A 20,542-nucleotide genomic window follows, 5' to 3' on the forward strand; every position below is an offset into this window, starting at 1 on the left:
TGTGGTAGGAGAGTCTCCCTGGATGGCACTTCCTCACGTGCTCAGGCAGGCTGCTGTGCCTCCAGGAGTGTTAGCAGCTCTCCGCACTGGGGCATGAGGCTCTCATCTCATTAAATTATATTTATGTGTCTCCTGGGTTCTGATCCTCATCATTGCAAGAGCTTTTTAGTTTTTAACTTAGCACCCTGTACTGAGCATGGCACCTGGTACAAAATAAACCTAATGTTGATGTGTGAATGAGAAGCAGACCATTTATTTCTGTCCATTTTACTAAATAAAGTATCTTTCATATCTTTAGTCAAAAAGAAGATCACAGGGATTGTCACTCGATGCAGTTTATCACTGCCTCAATAGGACCATCTTGTACCAGTTCTCACGGGCACATAAAACTGTTCCGCAGCAAGTAGCTCTCCTAGATTCGCTCCGGGTACTGACTGTCAACAGGAACTTGATCCTGGGACCTGGGAACCATGACCAAGAATTCATTAGCTGTCTGGCTCACTGCCTTATTAATCTACATGTTGGAAGGTAACTTTTTCACATTCAGTTTGCCGCCATGAATTTATCTTTGATAGTTTTCCACCAAAATTCTTTGTTCTACTTTTTTGATAGTAACATTTCTTTTTCCTTTTAATCTCAGTTTTAAAACTTCATGGAAAATATAAAAGACAAGGGTTACATTTTTGCAATGAAATAATGAGTATTTTTTTCTTTAATTCTCTATGTCTTTAAATTGGTCATTCATCACCTTATGTCACAAATATAATTTAAAAAGAAAGTTTACTTTTAAAATAAACATACACATTGTTGGAGGTTAAGAGGGATAAAAAGAAAAGAATGTAATGAATAAATGCAGTGCTATATGTTAAATGGGTGAAATTAGGATTTTTCCATTGATTGCTTTGACAGATGCTTACTTAGTGTCTAGACACTGAATTAGGCACTGGGATGACATGTGAGCAAGAAAGACCCCATGGCAGGGTTTTGGAATGTGCAGCCTAGGAGGGGAAACAGACCAGTCAGGTGTCCTGGGTGCTCTGCTAGAAGCATGGTGCTTTGGGAGCATGAAACAGGTGCCCCTAGCTGGAAAGAGATACCTGCTGAGTTACAACCTGAACGTGCTTGAGGAGGTTAGCCCTCCACAAAGGATGAGAAAGAGTGATATGGGAACAAAGAGCCATCTGTGTGAGTGCCCAGGGGAAGGAAAGAATATGGCACTTTGGGAAAACTGCAAGTATTTCACTGGTACGGGAGCAAAGGGTGGTGGGATGAAAGACTGGGGGAAGGTGGTGCATAGGCCTATGAGGAAAATGTTGTTAGGAACTTTTTGTAATTTTTAGATAAAAATATTAATAGTGATCAGAAAGCACCTTAAATATTAAGATGATCATCTTGATGCTGTTGTTTAGTTTAATTACATTTAGTCAAGTGGATTTGTGAGATCACCCCTATAAAATGGCATGTTCTTGATAAAGTAGTTCTGTTTTTGTGCATCTGCTGAATATCTGTCTGCCAGTTATGGAACTTTGTGATGGAGCCAGCATTTACTTCTCTCTGCAGAGTTACACTTAATCATTATAGTTTTCAGCTACAGTCATTTCCTTCATAGAGTTTAAACTGACTGGAATTTTTCAGCAATGTGGATGGGTTCGGACTGGAAGCAGAAGCCCGCATGACTACATGGCACATTATGATCCCCTCTGACATTGAACCAGATGGTGGTTACAGCCAAGATATTAGTGAAGGTAATTACCTCAATTTGTTTTCTTCCTTTTCTCTCCCCACTCTCCCCATTTCCAATATTTTTTTAAGAGAGAGAGCATGATCATAGGAGCAGGGAGGGGCAGAGGGGGAAGGAGAGAGAGGATCTTAAGCAGGCTCCAAGCCCAGCACTTTAGCCCCACCCAGGGCTTGATCTCACAACCCTGAGATCATGACCCAAGCTAAAATCAAGAGTTGGACGCTTAACTGACTGAACCACCCAGGCACCCCTCATTTCCAATTTTTAACATACACCCTGTCCGCTCCCAAAAAAACTCACCTTAGATACTGCCAACATTGGTAGCCAGTGCTCCAATAGGTCACTCTTGAACATACACCAATATGCCCACCAACGTAAACCAGTCCACTAGCTGTAGCTCTCCTTATGCCAAGATGGGTAAACCACTTAACCACTGATACTGCTAGCCCCTAACATTCCATGGTAACACTGGGAGATTTGATGATACTTACATTTGCACAAATAGTAGTACCAATACGAACATGGCATTTACCATTAAGAGAGCTGCCTATTGGTAGTGTTAGGCAGGTCTCATTAGAGGTGCAAATACTGCTTGAGACAGGTTGTCGCTGCTACCATTTTTATTCTCTTTTATTTGTTTTCTCTTTTAATTTAGTTTTCCCAGTGATTTTTATAAGTATTGTGCATTAAAATCTTTGGAGTGTATTCATTTCTGATTTGCACATTGGTCAGTAGAAGGTCATAACTATAATAGTATTTGTCTCCCTAGCCATACATACAGTGTGGTAGTTTTACATATGATTTTATCCTTTGGAAGTCCAGCACTTATTCTTTCCTTCACTTAAGCATTAATTTATTCTCTGTCCTTCACTAACCCATCTTGAAGCCCAGACACTGAGAACACCCCCAAGGAACTGACAGTCCAGAACATTGGTTCTCAAAGCAAGGTGCTGGGACTAAAAACATCAGCATCATTTGGGAACTTGTTAGAAAAGCAGATGCTCTGGTCCCACCCAGATCTACTGAATCAGAAACTGTGGGTGGAGACCAGCAATCTGAACAGGCTATTCAGGTGACTGATGCTTGCTAAAGATTGGTCTAGAGCAGGAGTCAGACAAATTAGCAAGGAATCCAAAACAAGATGGAATTTAATAGTAAATGTTCTTTTAAAATGTTTGTTAGGGTGCCTAGGTGGCTCAGTTGGTTAAACGACTGCCTTCGGCTCAGGTCATGATCCTGGAGTCTCAGGATCGAGTCCCGCGTTGGGCTCCCTGCTCAGTGGGGAGTCTGCTTCTCCCTCTGACCCTCCCCCTTCTCATGTGTTCTTTCTCTCTCTCTCATTCTCTCTCTCAAATAAATAAATAAAATCTTTAATAAAATAAAATATTAAGGAACAACTAACTTAATTTTGATCTTATTTTAAATATTCAGATGTAAAGCTTTTTTTTTTAAAAGCTTACTTTTAAATGGGGGTAGGTTCTTACATAGAAGAAGCTAGACAATGAAATGTGTATGTAATTTCCAGTTTTATAAATAAAAAATGCAGTCTTCTGCATACATAGGAAGATTTTTTTTTAAGTTCTCCAAGTACCCAGCCACATTGGTTAGCTGAATAATTTTCTTTATTGAGCTTAATACTATCTGAAGCATTTTTTTTTGACAATTAAGTACTATAGATGAGATTCTTAGATGTAAGACATGAAGAAAATTACTACCTTTGTATTGTGTTTTTGATAAATTGTTTTTTGTTGGTTTTTTGTTTGTTTGTTTTCCTTCATTTCCTAGGGCGTCAGCTTCTCATAAAAGCTGTCAATAGAGTTTGGACTGAATTGATTCATAGTAAGAAACAAGCCTTGGAGGAGCTTTTCAAAGTCACTCTACCTGTGAACGAAAGGGGTCATGTGGACATAGCTATAGCAAGGCCACTCATTGAAGAAGCTGGTTTAAAGTGCTGGCAGAATCATTTGGGTAAGAGGGTCCTCAGACATCATGTGACTAACAGATTTACACACGACTGTTGTATATGGGTTCACTTTAGATACGTAATTAAAACTCTCCCAAAAGGATGTCATGACGGCGGCAGAAGTGAAAAGCAACACCCATTCCAGAATGACTATGTTGAGATTTGGCTTTTCTTCTCAGATTAAAAAAAAAAAAAAAACAATTCTAAAACGTGTTACACATCTGGCATCTATGAATTTGGAAGATGATACATTGCTCACAGATGTGATTATGGTCTCTGTCTTGGCTACAAATCCATAATCCCTTCTCTGTAATTCTGAAATTCAGAAAGCCCTGAAAACCTAAGGTTTTTTCATGAATTTGGTGCCCAAAATCACTTGGTAGCAAAACCTAACTTACCGTTATGTGTAAATATTCACACATTTTGCTGCAGAAATATTAATGTGTCCAATTATGGTTTACTGCCATTGACCCTTGTATTATATAACATACAGTGTATGTATCATATCACCTTTTTATATTCAAAACCTTCTAAATTCCAGAGTATATGCAGCACCAAATATTTTAGATGGGGAGTTATGAATTGTTACTAACATAGAAATGGAATACAGTTAAAATAAGTTTGCATTTTACTGCAGAACTGTGAAGTTTCAACCAAATGTAAATTGAGCTAGTGCATTAATTGTCAGGCAGCTATGCTTACACAAGATCACCAGCAAGTAAATCTGAGATATCTAAGAAAATGTCTGTGTCTATAATGTAAGCTGCTTTTGGCAACTACAGAATTGTGATTTGTGGCCATGATGCAGAAGTGTTAAAAGTAAGACTAATAAATACATGGAAAATTGTAAAGTAATCTAATTTTAATCTCGTAGCCCATGAAAAGAAATGCATAAGTCGAGGAGAAGCTTTAGTGCCCACCACACAATCCAAATTGTCCCGTGTCAGCAGTGGCTTTGGTCTTTCCAAGTTAACAGGATCAAGAAGGAATCGAAAGGAAAGTGGTCTTAATAAACACAGTCTTTCCACCCAGGTACATTGTTTGTTTTCATCGGTGGTATTATTAGAAATCTGTATTTCAAGGTTTAGCTGTAGTGTTTTATATAACACACTTAACATGTACAAGCACACGATTTGAAGTGGGACATTTCTGCATTTTTGCTTTTAGAAGAGATAAATAACCCAGATTATGAAAACTTCTCCCAATTTATTATGATAAAATTGCATTGTGAGCGTTGTGTATGCAGACCCGCTTCGTAAATGGACATGAGATTCAGATTATTGATATGTGATCAAACTATGGGTAATTTTTTCCCCCCGTTTTCCCAAACTTTTAATAATTTTGTTACTGATCATTATATAAATTTTAAAGCAGTAGCAGAACAAAATGTTTTTTTTATTCTTTATAATCTTGTCACATATATTTGTGATTGATTTTTTTTTAAACTTACCTACCTCCATTAATTTCTTCCCCATCATACTTCCGTTGCCATCCTAGAATCTTAGTGGCAGCGGTGAAAAGGGTCTGGGAGAAACAGTGTGTATCTTTCATTCCCTGTTTCAAGGTTGGGTTCTCCAGGAAGCACACTGAGAGGGTGTTTATTGCAAGATGGTTTTTACAGGTGCCCTTGTGGTCCATATTTGTGGAAGGGTAGGAAAGGAAGTAGGATTGGTCACAGGGAAATACCAGGTTACAAGGCAGGTCTAGGCTCAACTGACCTAAGTGGAACTTTGGGGCCAAAATGGCCTGTCACACTTGACCTGTACTGAGCTGAAATGGCTGAGCCTGCTTACCTTCAAATCAGCCAGTCCTGGGTTTGGGGTTTCTCTACAGCTGAGGTCATCCCTGAAGGTGCTGATGGCACTTGCAGAAGCTGTGGGAGCTAGCCTGGCCTTGAAGGGGCATAGGGATAAGGGGAAAGGGGGAGTGGATCTGTGTCTATCACACAAGCCTCTACCAGATTCATCATATAATTAATCTTTCAGTTTTTTGTTTTGCCTGTTTTGTTTTATAGTTGTATCTTTAATGGAATTTTAATAAATTTACTTGGCATTATTTTAAGGCTAATTAACATTTTTACAGGAAAATCCATGAAATACTAAGGCTCTTTTTCCATCCATTGTTAGGAGATTTCTCAGTGGATGTTTACACATATTGCTGTTGTCCGTGACTTAGTAGACACACAATATAAGGAGTATCAGGAGGTAAGAATTCATAACCACAATAAAGGTTTGTTTTGCATTCCTCAAGTGAGAAAGAACTCTGTTTCTCATGATACTTTTTTTACCCCTTTTAAGAGTAAGTTGCTGAACTGCATTCATCGTCAGATGATGTTTTTAATGATCCCTGCCAATGGTTACTTTGGTCATTGTTTTTAAGATAGAAAAATTTGAACTTTCTAGAGGCAGATGGCATTAAAAAAACAAACTGAAAATCAGCACAACTGAATCCCATTGACATTAACTACTGACATATTGCTTGTGTTGTCCTAATAAATATTAAAATACAAGAAAATCCCTCTCTTTCAGACTTAACAAGGAGACTATGAAAATATGCATCAAAGTCTCTGAAAAGTCTCTTAAAATTCAAAAAAAATTTAAAGCCAAAATAATTTTTTATTATAGGCACTTGGTGTTTATGTTGGTAAGAAATAAATTCAGTGAAATCCTCTTGGTGAATTCATAATTGCTCAACAACTTATCCTAAATATTTTATTTCCCAAGTGGCTGACTTAGATCTATTAAAGGTTTCTGAATGATAAACTGCTAATATTTTATGGGCATACATACACTAGCTAGTTGTTATAGGGGATTCACCCCCCCCCCCCGCCGGAACACGTAAGTACTACTGTGATATCATGTAATTTCAAGATTATTCATTCAGTAATCTTCACTATATAAAGAGATCTTTATTCTTAGATTGATATTATGTACATATAGTCCATGAACCGTTAGATAAGGTAGTTATAATTTATAATCATCTGCTAAATTGCTATACATCTTGACATTTGTTAAATAGCAAGAAGTTATACTAGTTCAGAAATTTTCATTTAAGTACAATGGCTTAGATCTATCCCAGTGGTGAGTTGAAAATGGTTTTTCTTTTATTTTTTATATGAACATCAAGTTCTTTATCAGAGCTGCATGTTTATATCCTTTACTTAAAATCTTTGGAAATGTTACCAAGCTTACCAGTAAGCCAATATGCTGGCAATGTTTCTTGCTCTGATTTACTAGATCTTCTCCTGTCCATGTTCTAGTACCTGTTTTATAACTTAGGGGTGGGAGGGGGAGAGTCATCCTTAAATTACCATGTTTATCTATTGACTTACACTGGACTAACCATTTCAGTGTATTTTCATAAGTAGTATTACCAGCTGCTTGCTTCAGTGTTCCTTTGTCCTGGTGTACTACACCCTCTCCCTTTTATGTACCTGTCATTTACTTGGTGCTAAAGTAAACACTTGGGCCCCCACAACAATCACACCTTCTCACAAAATCAGTAGGCTACTGTAACCGTAAATAAATATAATTTTACTTTCATAATATTGACTGAAATGATATGTACTGGTTTTGTTTCCAAATATTAACTTGGTTGTAAGTTATTTGTAGACTTTTGATTATTACTCCTGCTTTTGCTTGAAAACCAACCTGGACTCCCTCCTCTTAGCGTCAGCAAAATGCCCTGAAGTACGTGACGGAAGAGTGGTGCCAAATCGAGTACGAACTGTTGCGGGAGCGAGGGTTGTGGGGTCCCCCCATCGGCTCCCATCTAGACAAATGGATGTTGGAGATGACAGAAGGGCCCTGCAGAATGAGGAAAAAAATGGTGCGAAATGATATGTTTTATAACCATTACCCTTATGTGCCAGAAACGGAGCAAGAGACAAATGTAGCGGTGAGTATGCAGAATTGAGTGTTTCTAATGACTCTTTCAGGTTTCTCTTCTTCTTGGCAGGCGTCAATTAAGGTCAATTACCTAAAATACCTAATTTAGGAAACTCACTAAGCTATATTAAATTCATCATGCAGGGTGGTGGTGGTGGTGGAATGCAGCAGGGAGACATGGAGCGAAGGGGTTTAGCTTCCAGGCTCTGGAGCCGGACTGGCAGGATTTAAACCCTGGCTCTGCCCCTTCACTAAGCTGGGTGACCGAGGACAGGCCATTGGGTCATCTTAGGTTCCTGTTTCCTGATGCCTAATGTGGAGAAAAAGAACAGTTCCATCTCAAAAGCTGTTAGGGTTAGGTTAATATTAGTGAAGCACTTAGTGCTTATTTTGTGCAAGACACTGTTCTGAGTGTTAAGCAAATAAATATTGGCATAAGCAATATTCTTTGAAGAAACACAGAAGAGGGCTAAAGAATAATAGCCTGAATATGTAGATCTTTCTGTGTATGTTAAGAAACTTCATCACTGATTCCACAGGTTTAAAACACAGCATTTGCCCTTGAGTTTTTTTTTTTTTTTCTTCAGACAAGTCACCCTCCCCAAAGCCTTTATTCAGACTTTTGCACGTGACTAGAAAAATTTTGTCTAAGCTGTTGATGGTCCAGGAATCATGTTTTTAAGTTTAGGAAAACATACTCTCCCAATAAAGCCACTACAAGTTTAAAAGAGAAAGCACAAGAGTATAAAATCTACTGAATTTAATTCTGAAAATCCTTACAACATTTTTTTTTTTAAAGATTTTATTTATTTATTTGAGAGAGAGAGAGAGAGAGAGAGTGAGAAACAGCATGAGAGGGGAGAGGGTCAGAGGGAGAAGCAGGCTACCCGCTGAGCTGGGAGCTCGATGTGGGATGTGGGACTGGATCCCAGGACTCCGGGATCATGACCCAAGCTGAAGGCAGTCGGTTAACCAACTGAGCCACCCAGGCGCCCCTCCTTACAACATTTCTAAATAGTAATTCAACTTTTCAGTGTCCAATAATAATCCTTTGCTTCCAAAATGGAGAGTACTTTTGTCCTTAGAAAACTCATGTTTGTCATAGAAGCACAGCTTTGGGAGTTGAGAGGGGGTCTCACTGGTCATCTCATCCAGCCTCCTAATACTCTCATTTTAATGTTTAATCAGTTACAGAGACATCATCAATGAAGCATCTTACCTGTTTTTGTGCCTTGTCTTTGAAATGCGTCTGTAGTCCACACTTACAGCACATCTCAGTTGGGACTGGCCACATTTCACATGGGCAGCAGCTGCCGCAATGGACCGGGGCAGCTCTAGAGAGTCCCTGATTCTTAGACCACTGTTCTGTGACTTCTTAAAAATCTATACTCCTTTTTGATAAACAAAGTTCTTACGTCTTCCTTCAATATCATTTAAATTTTTTGAGGTATCGTTTAAAGTTTCTTAAAAATTAGTATTGTAACTTTTAAAAAGTACAGTCTGGAAAAGCATATTGTAAGATTCCCCCCCCTTGCCAAGCATCTGACTGCACCATGCTTCATTAAGACAGAAAGGTGACTATCTCTCTAGGGAACATATCCCACGCTTTGTTTCACTTTAGTGTTTAGCTGCCTCTAAAATAAATCTAGTATAAACTCCTGTACCCAGTTAGAAACCCAGATCACTACAAAGAATCATCCACTGAAGAACATTTTCGGTTTGTTCTTCTTGGATGTTTGGATAATAGGATTTTAGAATCTGTGAGGTTATAAAGTTCAAACACTTGCCCAGTATAGAAGTTTTGTTATATTTTATTTTAAAACTTTATTTCAAACCCTTCATGGGTTTGAAATTCTTTCACATTCTTGACTTTATATTTGATTCTGTCACCAATTGAAGAAACTAAGATTTATAAAAGAGGCTTGGAACATGGGTCTTCTAATAAATAGTTTGGATTCTATGATGTGGGGGCACTTTGCATTGTTCCCGTCTCTTTTTTTTCTGCCAAAACCCTGGCTCCCATTTATTTTGTGGTCAGCGATTTCACTTCTATCCTGATACTTCTTAGAGTATAGGTCTTAGAGCTGCTAATATATAGTTATTTAAGATTTTTCAAGATAGCTTCCTAAAGTTCATTTTTCTCAAAGCTATTCCATTCTGTCAAGAATGTCATAGTTGGTACAGCTGTAACTTAAAGCACCGTAATTTCTAGTACTACTGCACTATGGGAAAAAAAAATTAATCCACCCATACTTTGTAGCCTTTGTCAGAACCTACTTTTGTCCGAGCAAACCAGTAATACAGTTTCTAATTCTTAACCTTTTTTCCCCAAATAAATACTTCAAGCCTGTAACAATTTGGTAAAATATTTCTTATTGAGTCAACAATCATATAAATTGAATCCATTCAAGAATACTAAAATACAAGATAAATATATATGCTCTCCTATATATGTGACCAACTCACTATTTTTATTTAACTGAGGCATATGCTTTTGAGTTTTTTTTAACTGAGGCATATTTTTTACTTACATAACCATAATATTTTTATATTGTTTATTCCTTTCCTTCTTTATAACAGTGCCATTCACTTTATAAAAGTATATTTAAACTTCTGTACCAGATAAAAACAAAATAACCTATTCAGGGTTCACACTTACAACCTTAGTATTATTAGCATTTTACGTAAGCAAAAGCGTTCACCAGCCTGAAAAGTCTAAACAGACAGTCTCAGAAATAAGTATGTACCATATGGAACTTATTTTTTAACCAGATGGGTTACATATTGGGAAATACAAGGCAGTCAAGAAATGCTGGAGATACATTAACAAAAAAGGAAAGAGTGGGTGGGAAGGGGCGACAGTTACAGAATGTGGAATTTATGTGGCTTAGTTCATGCACGAGTCAAGGTTAATCTGCTATGATGAAATTTTCTGAATGACTGATTATTTTGGTCTTGCCAGTTCAAAATCCTTGTAAATTTGAAACGCCATTAAGTGTCCACTTTTATTTTATGGAATATGCAGTCTGGCAATGTTGATAGCAAAGAAAATTCCCAAAAGAAGAAGCAACTGCTATCCTACTGACTTCTATCATGAAATCAAAGAAGAGCCAGATACAAAGTGCAATGAGTGCGATACTATTTGGGAAAATATCCCAATTTTACAGATGAGGAATCAAAACCTAGAGAAAGGTCTAGTTGCAGCTCCTAAGTAGTAAAGTACCATATAATGAGTATATAGGATGACAGTTCCTTAGAAGTTGAGTCGTTTTGAGAAAGAGCTTCCAACCTTTGATGGTTTTGTGACCTTATTGGTGGACGGTGAATTTCTTCCAGACAGAAACAATATACTACGTTTTGTCTCTCTAATGCTAACAGAGTATCAAGAACTTAATAAATATTGAATGAATGGACTACCAGCACTCTTTCTTCCGAAATTACAGACTTTTTCCATTGCTTTCCCATTCAGCATTCTGTAGAATTTTCCTAATTCTGAAATTTTTCCACTAAAAAGGGCTAGAGCCAAATTACAAACTTTGGGCCTAAAGAGGCCCAAAGTAACTTGGCAGAGGGCTCTACAAGGAAAAAGGTATAAACTTATGACTATGAAATTACTTGAGTGCCTCTTTCCAAGGTTTTGAAAGGATCCCATGGGAAGTGAGGGCTGTTGAAGTTTTTAAGCTTTATTAACTTTATAGAAAATCCACCTTTACCCCAAACAAGATTCCAAATTACCTCCCAGAGTTAGAGATCAATCACTTCTTCCATTTCTGTTCCCATAAATGTGTTGCCTTCCTTGCCTGCGTGTTTATAAAATAAAGTCAGTACTTTTTGCAATGTAAGAGCTATGTGCCAACCTAAAAATTGCTTTGGAAGCCTCTTCTTGCTAGGTAAAGGAGGCTTTATCTGAGCAAGGGCAATTGACTAATCTTTTGCCTTTGTAAGAATAATTACTGTTCCTAAGTGGCATTGAAATTTTTAGTTCTGTTGCTTAAGGTGAAAGAATACAGTGATGATTAAAAGTTATTTTCTTGTTTTAAAATCTTCGATGTGTTAGAAATGAATCGAGTGATTTTTTTTCTTTAGTCATTAAAGTTTTATTTCTTAAACCTTGATACTGTTACACGTTGTATACAGGATAGCTTACCTATTCTAAGTTTTGAACTTTGTTTCTTGATTTTTAAATTAGATGTTTGTTTATAGAATATAGAATATATCTTTAGAGTCTCATTTGCCTCAGACTTAAAAGCTTTGACAGTTTATCTACTAAAATTATTTTAATAAAAGCAAGAGTAATAATTTTTGTCATGAGAAAAGTTAGGTACATGTGGAAACTTACCTATTCTCACATGAAAATAATTCCTCTTTGCACAGCGACTTTCCCTGTGGGGTAATTTCCATAACTAAAACAGCTATGCTAAATTGCACTGTAATTCTGTATTTTAAGTGGCAATGTCAGTTGTAGATATTGTTAAGATGTGAGCCTTGGGTATGATGAAAATACAAAATCCAGTGGTTCTTAAGCAATGGTTTCATTATTCTGAATCCTACGGAAGGAGAATGAGATTCCGTATTTTGCCATTAAAAAAAAGAAATCACACTTAGATACAAAAACCAGGTTTTGATTTTGTGATCCCCTTATTTTCACAAATTTATTTTCATGGAATAATAATCTCAAACAAATTTATTGTTTGCAAATACTATTGGGGTGAAAACCCCACTATCTACCTTTTAATTTGGGGCTGCTTGGGACAGAGGGGTAATTGACTTACTTGAAGGTTCCTTTTCTTTTTTTTTTTTTTTTTTAAAGATTTTATTTGTTTATTTGAGACAGAGAGAATGAGAGACAGAGAACATGAGAGGGAGGAGGGTCAGAGGGAGAAGCAGACTCCCTGCCGAGCAGGGAGCCCGATGCGGGACTTGATCCAGGGACTCCAGGATCATGACCTGAGCCGAAGGCAGTCGCTTAACCAACTGAGCCACCCAGGCGCCCTTGAAGGTTCCTTTTCTAATGAAGGGAGTCTCCTGTGGCTGCCTCCACAGATATTTTTTATGTAATATATAGATGTCATAGGACTCAAAGAAACTAAGCAACTCATTCAGGAAATTCCATTGCCAGCATTATAGAAAATTTTGAAGAAAAAATGACTAGAGAATTGTTTTCTAGAAATTCTAACTTTGAAAATTTAAGATTTCTGTGTAAACATAATTATAATAATTAGCTATAAAATTTTAAGTAAAAGAGAGCTATGATACTGAAATTATTGGTACAGCGTATCTCTTTACTGTGGGTTGAATGCTGTGCCTTGGAATAAAATAAGAGCCTCAGTCAGTGGAGCAGTGGTAAATCTGTATTAAACCAGCACTGTACCGTATGTTGCAGAGAAAATAAGGAGTATGCATGTCAGACCCTGCCCACATTCTGGTTGGGGGTAAATAGTGGACATTAAAGTTGCATTTGACAACAGTAATGGGTCCATTTTGCTATATTGGTCTATCACACATCCAGCAATCTATCTTGGGGTTTTTTTTTAATGAATTTCAGAGAAAGTTGCAGAATCAGTACCCTTCACTCCTTAACACTTCCACATGCATGTCATTAATTAGAGTTGAGTTTTTGTTTATAATTCTTTTTTTATTGACATAAATTTTACATACATTGAAATATACCCATCCTAAGTGTTCCATCGTGTGTTCACATATTTGTGTTTTATACTCGTATAGCCAAAACCTGTACCAAGTTAGAGAACATAGATGTATATTATAAAGATTATTCTTCATCACAGGTATGTTTTTAAAAGTTTGCTTTTAAAGAGAAACGTTTACTAAAACCATGTGAAGTATTTGAAAGTATGCCTAGTAGTCCAGTGTTTGTTTTGCTTAGGGAGAAAACATTTGTGAAATCATTTTGCCAATGCATGTTTACTGTGGGGAAAAGTACTAGATGTCGTCTCCAGCTAAAACTGAAAAGGAAGAAAAATTGGAAGTAGTATCATTGTCTGTATGTAGCTATCTGTGCATGTTTACATAAGCCACACATGACAGCTCAACAGAAGCTGCCCTCTTGTTAACTGAGATTTTATTCTAAGAATAAAATTTGAAGCAACCACCTAATATTTTTTAAAGTACTTTTTACAAAAACTTTTGGTCTGGAGGCTGATGACCCAGCCGCCCTTGTGCTTTCAGCCTTTCTGGGGTTATCGCTATGAAAGTAATAAAGTAGGCATTGGGCTTTTATGGGAGGATGTTTTTTCACTAATAAGCACCCTTTGATTTCTGTGGTATGGGGTATTGGAGATCATGGTGTAAACCAGTTGCTCCTGTTACAAAACAGATGTAGGGATAAGCACAGTGAAAGGTAGGTGGAGGGCAACAGCTAGCATTAGATTCTGTTATCCAGTTTTCAGTTTTTTCCTTTTGAAGCCATATAGAGTTGCCTGTCAATCATCCGTGACACTGGCCACCTGGGCTGAAGTTTTGTGTGAGATTTTTAAGTTAGTCCTGTTCAATAGCCTTGAGAGTTCTAGTGTATTTTCTACTTTAAAATTACTTTTGGTAATTAGAAAAAAATAATTATAAGATGCTAAGTGATTATTTCAAACAACTTAGGATATCATAATAATTTTCTTTGAGTGTGTGCATCTTCCATATTTCATACTATCCTCACGAAAATTTTATTTTTGTGGTGTTCTTTATGTTGTTTTTTTTCTGATGTATCTATACTTAATACCCTGTTTTCAGTCTGAGGTCCCAAGTAAACAGCCCGAGACACCTGATGATATCATTCCTCAAAAGGTAAAACACAAATTACCATAAGAGAATGCAAAATACTTGCAGTTTTCTTTGTTTTGTTTTTGGTTTTTTTAGTGCATGGTAGGCTAGACTAACATATAAAAGGTTGACTTTCAATTTGTTCTTCCTCTAAGTTCCTTAGAGTTAAAAAGTCGGTGTCATCCGTGCTGAGAGATGTTCTAGTCTTGGCTTTGTTCTAATTAGCTTCCTAGGGCCTGTGTGCTGCTCACTAACAGGCTGAGTATTCACTGCTCTCACCGTAAAATGTATATTGCTTCACGTATAAACTAACAAGTTCTGACGCATGTTAGTAATGGGCAGCCTGACACCCTCAACTTTTTTCTTTTCATTTGCTCATTTAATTCTTCCAGATACTAAACTGTGTGTATCTTGAGAATGCAAGGAGTATCCTCTTTTAAAAATCATTTTTTCAATCAGAAGGAACAATGAAAACTAAGGTTATACATAGATCACTTTTTAAAATACAATTTTAACTTACTTTGTTTAAAAATTTACAATTGTTTTCTTTTTCCAGAAAGATTCAGTACGTAATTCAGTTAAGAAAAAAAAAGGGGGGGGGGGGAAGGTAGTTCTTTAGAATGCAGAAATATACCTCAAAATATTTAGGGAAAAAAACATAGTTCCAAGTTGAAGTCAGTAACCAAGTAGATGTCTCACATCTATTAATTCATTGTCTTGCCCATCACTAACTCTGCTTTCATCATTTTAAAAATGAACAGTTTTGAGTTGAAGATAACTGTTATACCTAACATCGAATTGGTATGGTACAAAGTTTACTACCTTTTCTTTCATTTAAAAAATACTGCAATATTCTTATTAGTTTGCTCATCAGATTGGTCCTTCCATCATTGTAGTATCATTTTACCTCATTTTAATACTTTCCTATGTTATATATTTCAATTTCTATTTATTGCATATCATTCCTCAGTTAGCTTGCAGCTCTCTTGATTCCCTGACTCTGGACCTGAATTTAAAAGAAGGGTAGTATGACCTCAGTTAGGTAGCTTTTTATCTTGAAATAGATTCAATATTTCAGTCTAAATATTCCAACCAATTGGACACTTGTTTTCCACTTGAGTTGGAAGTTATTTGTTTAAAAAGGTCTTGCTTGAAATAAGCATGATTTTGGATAATACATATTGACTACTTGAGTTGAAGAGGAGGCCAACAGAGTATTTTTAATTAGGTATTTTTATAAATGGGAAAGTGAAATAATGTTTAAAAAGTGAAGGGGGTTTTTTTTAGTTTATTTAGTTTAGAGAAAGAGAGAACATGTGTGTGAGCAGGGAGAGAGGCAGAGGAAAAGGGAGAGGGAGAGAATCTCAAGCAGACTCCCTGCTGAGCATGGAGCCCACCGCAGGACTCAATCTCTAGACCCATGAGATCATGACCTGAGCCCAAATCAAGAGTTGGAGGCTCACCCAACTGAGCCTCCCAGACACCCCTAAAAAGGGGAGGTTTTAAAGCATATTTCAAACCCCATCTTTTTTTTAAATTGTTAATCCAAAGTTTGGGTCTAATTCTGATTGAGGAACCTGTATACATACTAAATTTTCCTTATGGTTTTACAGTTTTGAGGGCATTTTAGACCTTATTTTTTTCATTATGTTATGGTTTTAAGAAAAAAAAAAGTTTAGGTTAGCTAGAGACTGTATTTTTAGGATAAATATTAACTCTTAAAAAGAAATGCTCTTGTATCCTAGGCCAAAAATATCAAATCTTTTCTGATGTTTCTAGGTAATAAACTTCTTTAAGATGGACTTATATATGTTCTTAATATACTCATTTAGTTAATATATTTATGGAGCATATTATTTTACACAATAAACAACAAAGAGGTTTTAGCAAATTGAAGATACCAGCTTGGAGGAGCCGGCCAAGCAGAGAGCGCCATCGGGCCTGAAGCTGGTTGATTCCATGTTGGGTTAGAACTCGTGGAAGGTTTGGGCCATTTCTGGAGTTTTAGTGAGAACTGGGAATGTGGGGAAGGACAGTGCAGTTCTGAGTCTTTACCTCTAAGCATTGGCACAGAGGATTCCAACTGAATGGATGGGCTTTAGGCCTGACTACTTACTTTATGCGGGGTGGAAGCAAAGTTCCAGGCTCCACACAAACCAGACATCCTCTTGCAACTTGATGCTCTCCAACACTGGGTGTTCTCTTTGCTGTTTAGGAAGGTTTTCTAATACATCAGTGAGGCCATGTCATACTAACATGAAAATGTTATTTGACTAGAGATGATTTATTTCTATTTCATGAAGAAAAACTGCTAATACTGTTTTTTTTTTTTATATGTATGTTTTAAAAATCAGTGCAATTTAAAAACAGAGAAACTTAACCCAAAAGTCTGTGGATTTACTGTGTATAAATGCAGTCTGTTAAAAATCCCTTTAAAAAGGTAACACACAAAGAAGTCTTGATACCATACCTTCCTCCAGAAAGCTTATGTTTTAATTCTTTAAAATAATTATCTTTTCTTCCGTTACTTCTTAGAAACCAGCTCGATACAGAAGAGCCATAAGTTATGACAGTAAGGAATACTACATGCGACTAGCCTCTGGCAACCCAGCCATTGTCCAAGACGCCATTGTAGAGAGTTCAGAAGGTGAAGCTGCTCAGCAAGAACCAGAGCATGGTGAAGACACTATTGCTAAAGTCAAAGGTCAGCCTTTCTCTTTGTTTGAAGTAAAAATCACTTTGGAGCATTTCTTGTATTTGAATTTTTATGAAAATAGGAGCTACTGTAAAGCGTGGGGCCAACCATATGGATAAAAGTATCTATACATATTTTACAATCTCACTCTTTTTAAGATGGATTTCTGTATGAGAACTAAAGAGACTGGCTCGTTATTGCCTACAGATGGATAGAATGTGCCTTTTGGCTTGATAATGTTTTTATTGCATTTGGCAGGATTCTCAGTGACACCTGACATTTTAATCTAAGGCCCTGATAACTAAATAAATATTTTGTAAAATTAAAACAACAACTAAATGTGTTATTAGTGCATGTTAGACAACAGTTAAGAAATCATAGTCTTTCTTCCTGTGAGCTAAGACAGATTATTCCACATCTGTGCTTTACGATCTTAGTAAAACATACATGAGATGATGAATTGGACTTCTTGATTCTGTACTCTTTTACATATGTGTGTGCCCTCTGCACACGTCCTGCAGCTTCTCCATGATGTGGATCCTAACAAACCCCACCCAGCCTCGAAGACACTGGTCAAATATCAAATTATCCTTCTCTGAAAACTTCTCCCACTCTCCTGTCCACAGATAGCATTTGCTCATATCATAGCAATTTCAGTGATTTTTCACTGCTTTATGTTTTCTAAATTATAAGTTTCTCAGAGGCAGAGATCATTTTTCTTCTCACTTGATGTTTTGGCACATACCTAGCACAAAACGGGGATTCAGTCAGTATTGAAAAGTAAATCAATCTGTTGTTTTTTAACTCTTTTAAGCCTCTGATTCACGATAAATTCAAAAGTCCTTGGCATATTCTATAAACAAAGCCTCAGAATGTAGATTAAGAACTTTAAATTAAAAATCAGTTTCAGATCCCATCAATTAAAAAATTGATAGTATATGATGTCAACATGTCAACAAAACACACCATCAAAAATTGTGATCCAGGGCGCCTGGGTGGCTCAGCCGGTTAAGCGTCTGCCTTCAGCTCAGGTCATGATCCCAGGGTCCTGGGATCGAGCCCCGCATTGGGCTCCCTGCTCCGCAGGAAGCCTGCTTCTCCCTCTCCCACTCCCCCTGCTCGTGTTCCCTCTCTCGCTGTGTCTCTCTCTGTCAAATAAATAAATAAAATCTTTAAAAAAAAAAAAATTGTGATCCATTTCTCTTATTATTATAATTTTCCTCTTCTCTCTCATGGTGACTGTGACTTATTAAGCATTTCCTAATTGATCTAACATTTTATAGACTCCTTGAAACTTTTAGTAGTTGAGAGGGTTTATAGTCTTCTAATTTTCTTGACATTGTACCAGCAAAGTTACAGAAGTAGGTCCAATGCTGTTTCTTGAGTGTAAGATAAGGTATAATTCACAGAGTTAGATGACTTGTGTTTGGGTCATTAGCACTTCACTTGTCTTGGCCTCATTTTCCTAATCTCTACTGACATAAACCCACAAATTGGTGTCACTACTATGCTATGCAAGGTGTTATGGTAGACATAGAATTAGACGTTTTGATTTATTAAAAATAATGCAATGGTAGGGGTGCCTGGCTGGCTCATTTGGTAAATGTGACTCTTAATCCGGGGGTTGTGAGTTCAAGCCTCACATTAGGCATAGAGCTTACTTAAAAAAAAGTGCAACTGGGAGCTTTTCCCCCTCATAGATAGTCTCAGCAGGACTTGATCTCTCTTGCTTATTTATTATACTCTTTCATATGTGAAAAGAGGGTTCTTCTTAAGGCAAAGCAGAACCTCTGATAACTCATGCTGAAAGGATAAGATTCTATGACTTAACTTTTTTCCAGAATTCTTAGAGCAACTATCATTGGTAGATGTAACGGGCCTTTTCTTGGAACAAGTAGAGAATATTAATTAAATATGGGGGTTAGAGTATATTTTGAATGCTTCTCATACGTCGGCATCACATCAATTGATTTTGTCACCTCCTGTGATTATTCATAAAGTTATCAAAATGTAGACAGTAGAATGTTTCCTTAACCTGCAAGTTAAATGATCTGTCCCTGTATTTTAAAGAATTCTATTCTTTATGACATGATGATTTGATCACCTTCGTTCGTATATGAATGACCATACTGTTGCTTGTGACATAAGTCTTGAAATAGTCCTCAGGGGCCCTCTAAGTAGGGGGGGATCTCTTATAATCATATTTATAACTTTCTGTCTTTAATTTTGTTTCTGATAGTGGTTGATCATTTATTTATGGTATCCCCTTAATGACACCTGTCCATAAGCAGTACTGTCCTTACCATTAATTATGCTAAGCTCTGTTTATCATCATCTGATACTTATTTAGAATTTACTGTTAAACACGATGCTAAGCATGAATAATAACTCATTAAGTCCTCCACAACCTCCTAAGATAAATAGTATTTTTGTCCCATTTTTATAGATGAGAAAACAAGTTCAGAGAGGCAGATAATTGTCCAGGGTCACACAACTATTTAACTGTAGAGCCTCTGTCATTAACCACTGCACTGTGCTGCCTCCCTGTACCTTCCAGAGTTATCTCAATTTGGAAATGTGTAGGAGGGACTGCGGGAGCCCAGACTGCTTCCAAGTGGCCCCTGCAAGGTCACATGGCTCTCGTGGTTGTGATCCTATAGGTCTGGTCAAGCCTCCTCTGAAACGGTCTCGGTCCGCACCTGACGGAGGAGATGAGGAGAGCCAGGAGCAGCTACAGGACCAGATTGCCGAAGGCAGCTCTATAGAGGAGGAAGAGAAAACGGATAATGCCACCCTCCTCCGCCTCCTGGAGGAAGGAGAAAAGGTACTGTGCTTCTAAAGTGTAAGGGTTGCATTGAAGTAACTCGTTTGCATTTTATAACACTAACTGATAGGCTATTTACCAGGTGGCAGAAGATAAATATTTTACCCTCTGTAATGAAATACTGTGAATAGTAAGCAACCATTTGGATTCAGTACGTCTCTCCTTTTCAGGATTTTCTGACCTGGCTGAACACGCTAAACACCCCAGAGTTTCATGAGATACAATATTAGCAGTTGATGTCTAGTTCACTCTGTTACTATAGCCTTTATTAGACCGTTCTTCTGGCCATCATTTTCTGTTTCAAACCCATGCACACAACCCATTCATTCATCTGCCCTTGTACTATTTTTCTACACCTCCATAGTTCCATTAACCATCTACGAGCAGTTTCAGCCCGTCAGTACTGTCATCCTCAGGCTTGTATTTAAGCCCTGTTCTCCTTCACTCACAGAAGACTACCCTACCTTTCTGTTTCCCTGTGGACCTCCTACACCCTGCCAGCCTGCTCAGGCTCACTGCACTGGCTCCGCCTTAGAAGCCGAGGCCCCTGCAGCGCTGTGTGCCCCGCAGTTCACTACATCCATAACGCTCTTTCTTTGCTTTGCTCACTGTATTTTCTGCCAAAATGCACTTCTCTCCATCACTCGCATAATCTCCATCC

At 37.4% G+C, this 20,542-nt stretch overlaps 1 protein-coding gene across 1 annotated transcript in view; it reads left to right on the top strand.

The window, feature by feature from the left end:
• WDFY3 (WD repeat and FYVE domain containing 3) overlaps window positions 1-20,542 on the top strand; it is a 233,039-nt gene that overhangs the window by 171,914 nt on the left and 40,583 nt on the right. The window contains exons 37-45 of the mRNA XM_044912920.1: window positions 299-528; window positions 1,636-1,745; window positions 3,527-3,709; window positions 4,579-4,736; window positions 5,831-5,908; window positions 7,374-7,601; window positions 14,333-14,386; window positions 16,898-17,066; window positions 19,718-19,881. Of these exons, the coding sequence (XP_044768855.1) occupies window positions 299-528; window positions 1,636-1,745; window positions 3,527-3,709; window positions 4,579-4,736; window positions 5,831-5,908; window positions 7,374-7,601; window positions 14,333-14,386; window positions 16,898-17,066; window positions 19,718-19,881 (1,374 nt within the window). The remainder of the gene's footprint in view (window positions 1-298; window positions 529-1,635; window positions 1,746-3,526; window positions 3,710-4,578; window positions 4,737-5,830; window positions 5,909-7,373; window positions 7,602-14,332; window positions 14,387-16,897; window positions 17,067-19,717; window positions 19,882-20,542) is intronic.

Source organism: Neomonachus schauinslandi, chromosome 2 (genome assembly GCF_002201575.2).
Source record: "Neomonachus schauinslandi chromosome 2, ASM220157v2, whole genome shotgun sequence".
NCBI classification, from domain to species: domain Eukaryota; kingdom Metazoa; phylum Chordata; class Mammalia; order Carnivora; family Phocidae; genus Neomonachus; species Neomonachus schauinslandi.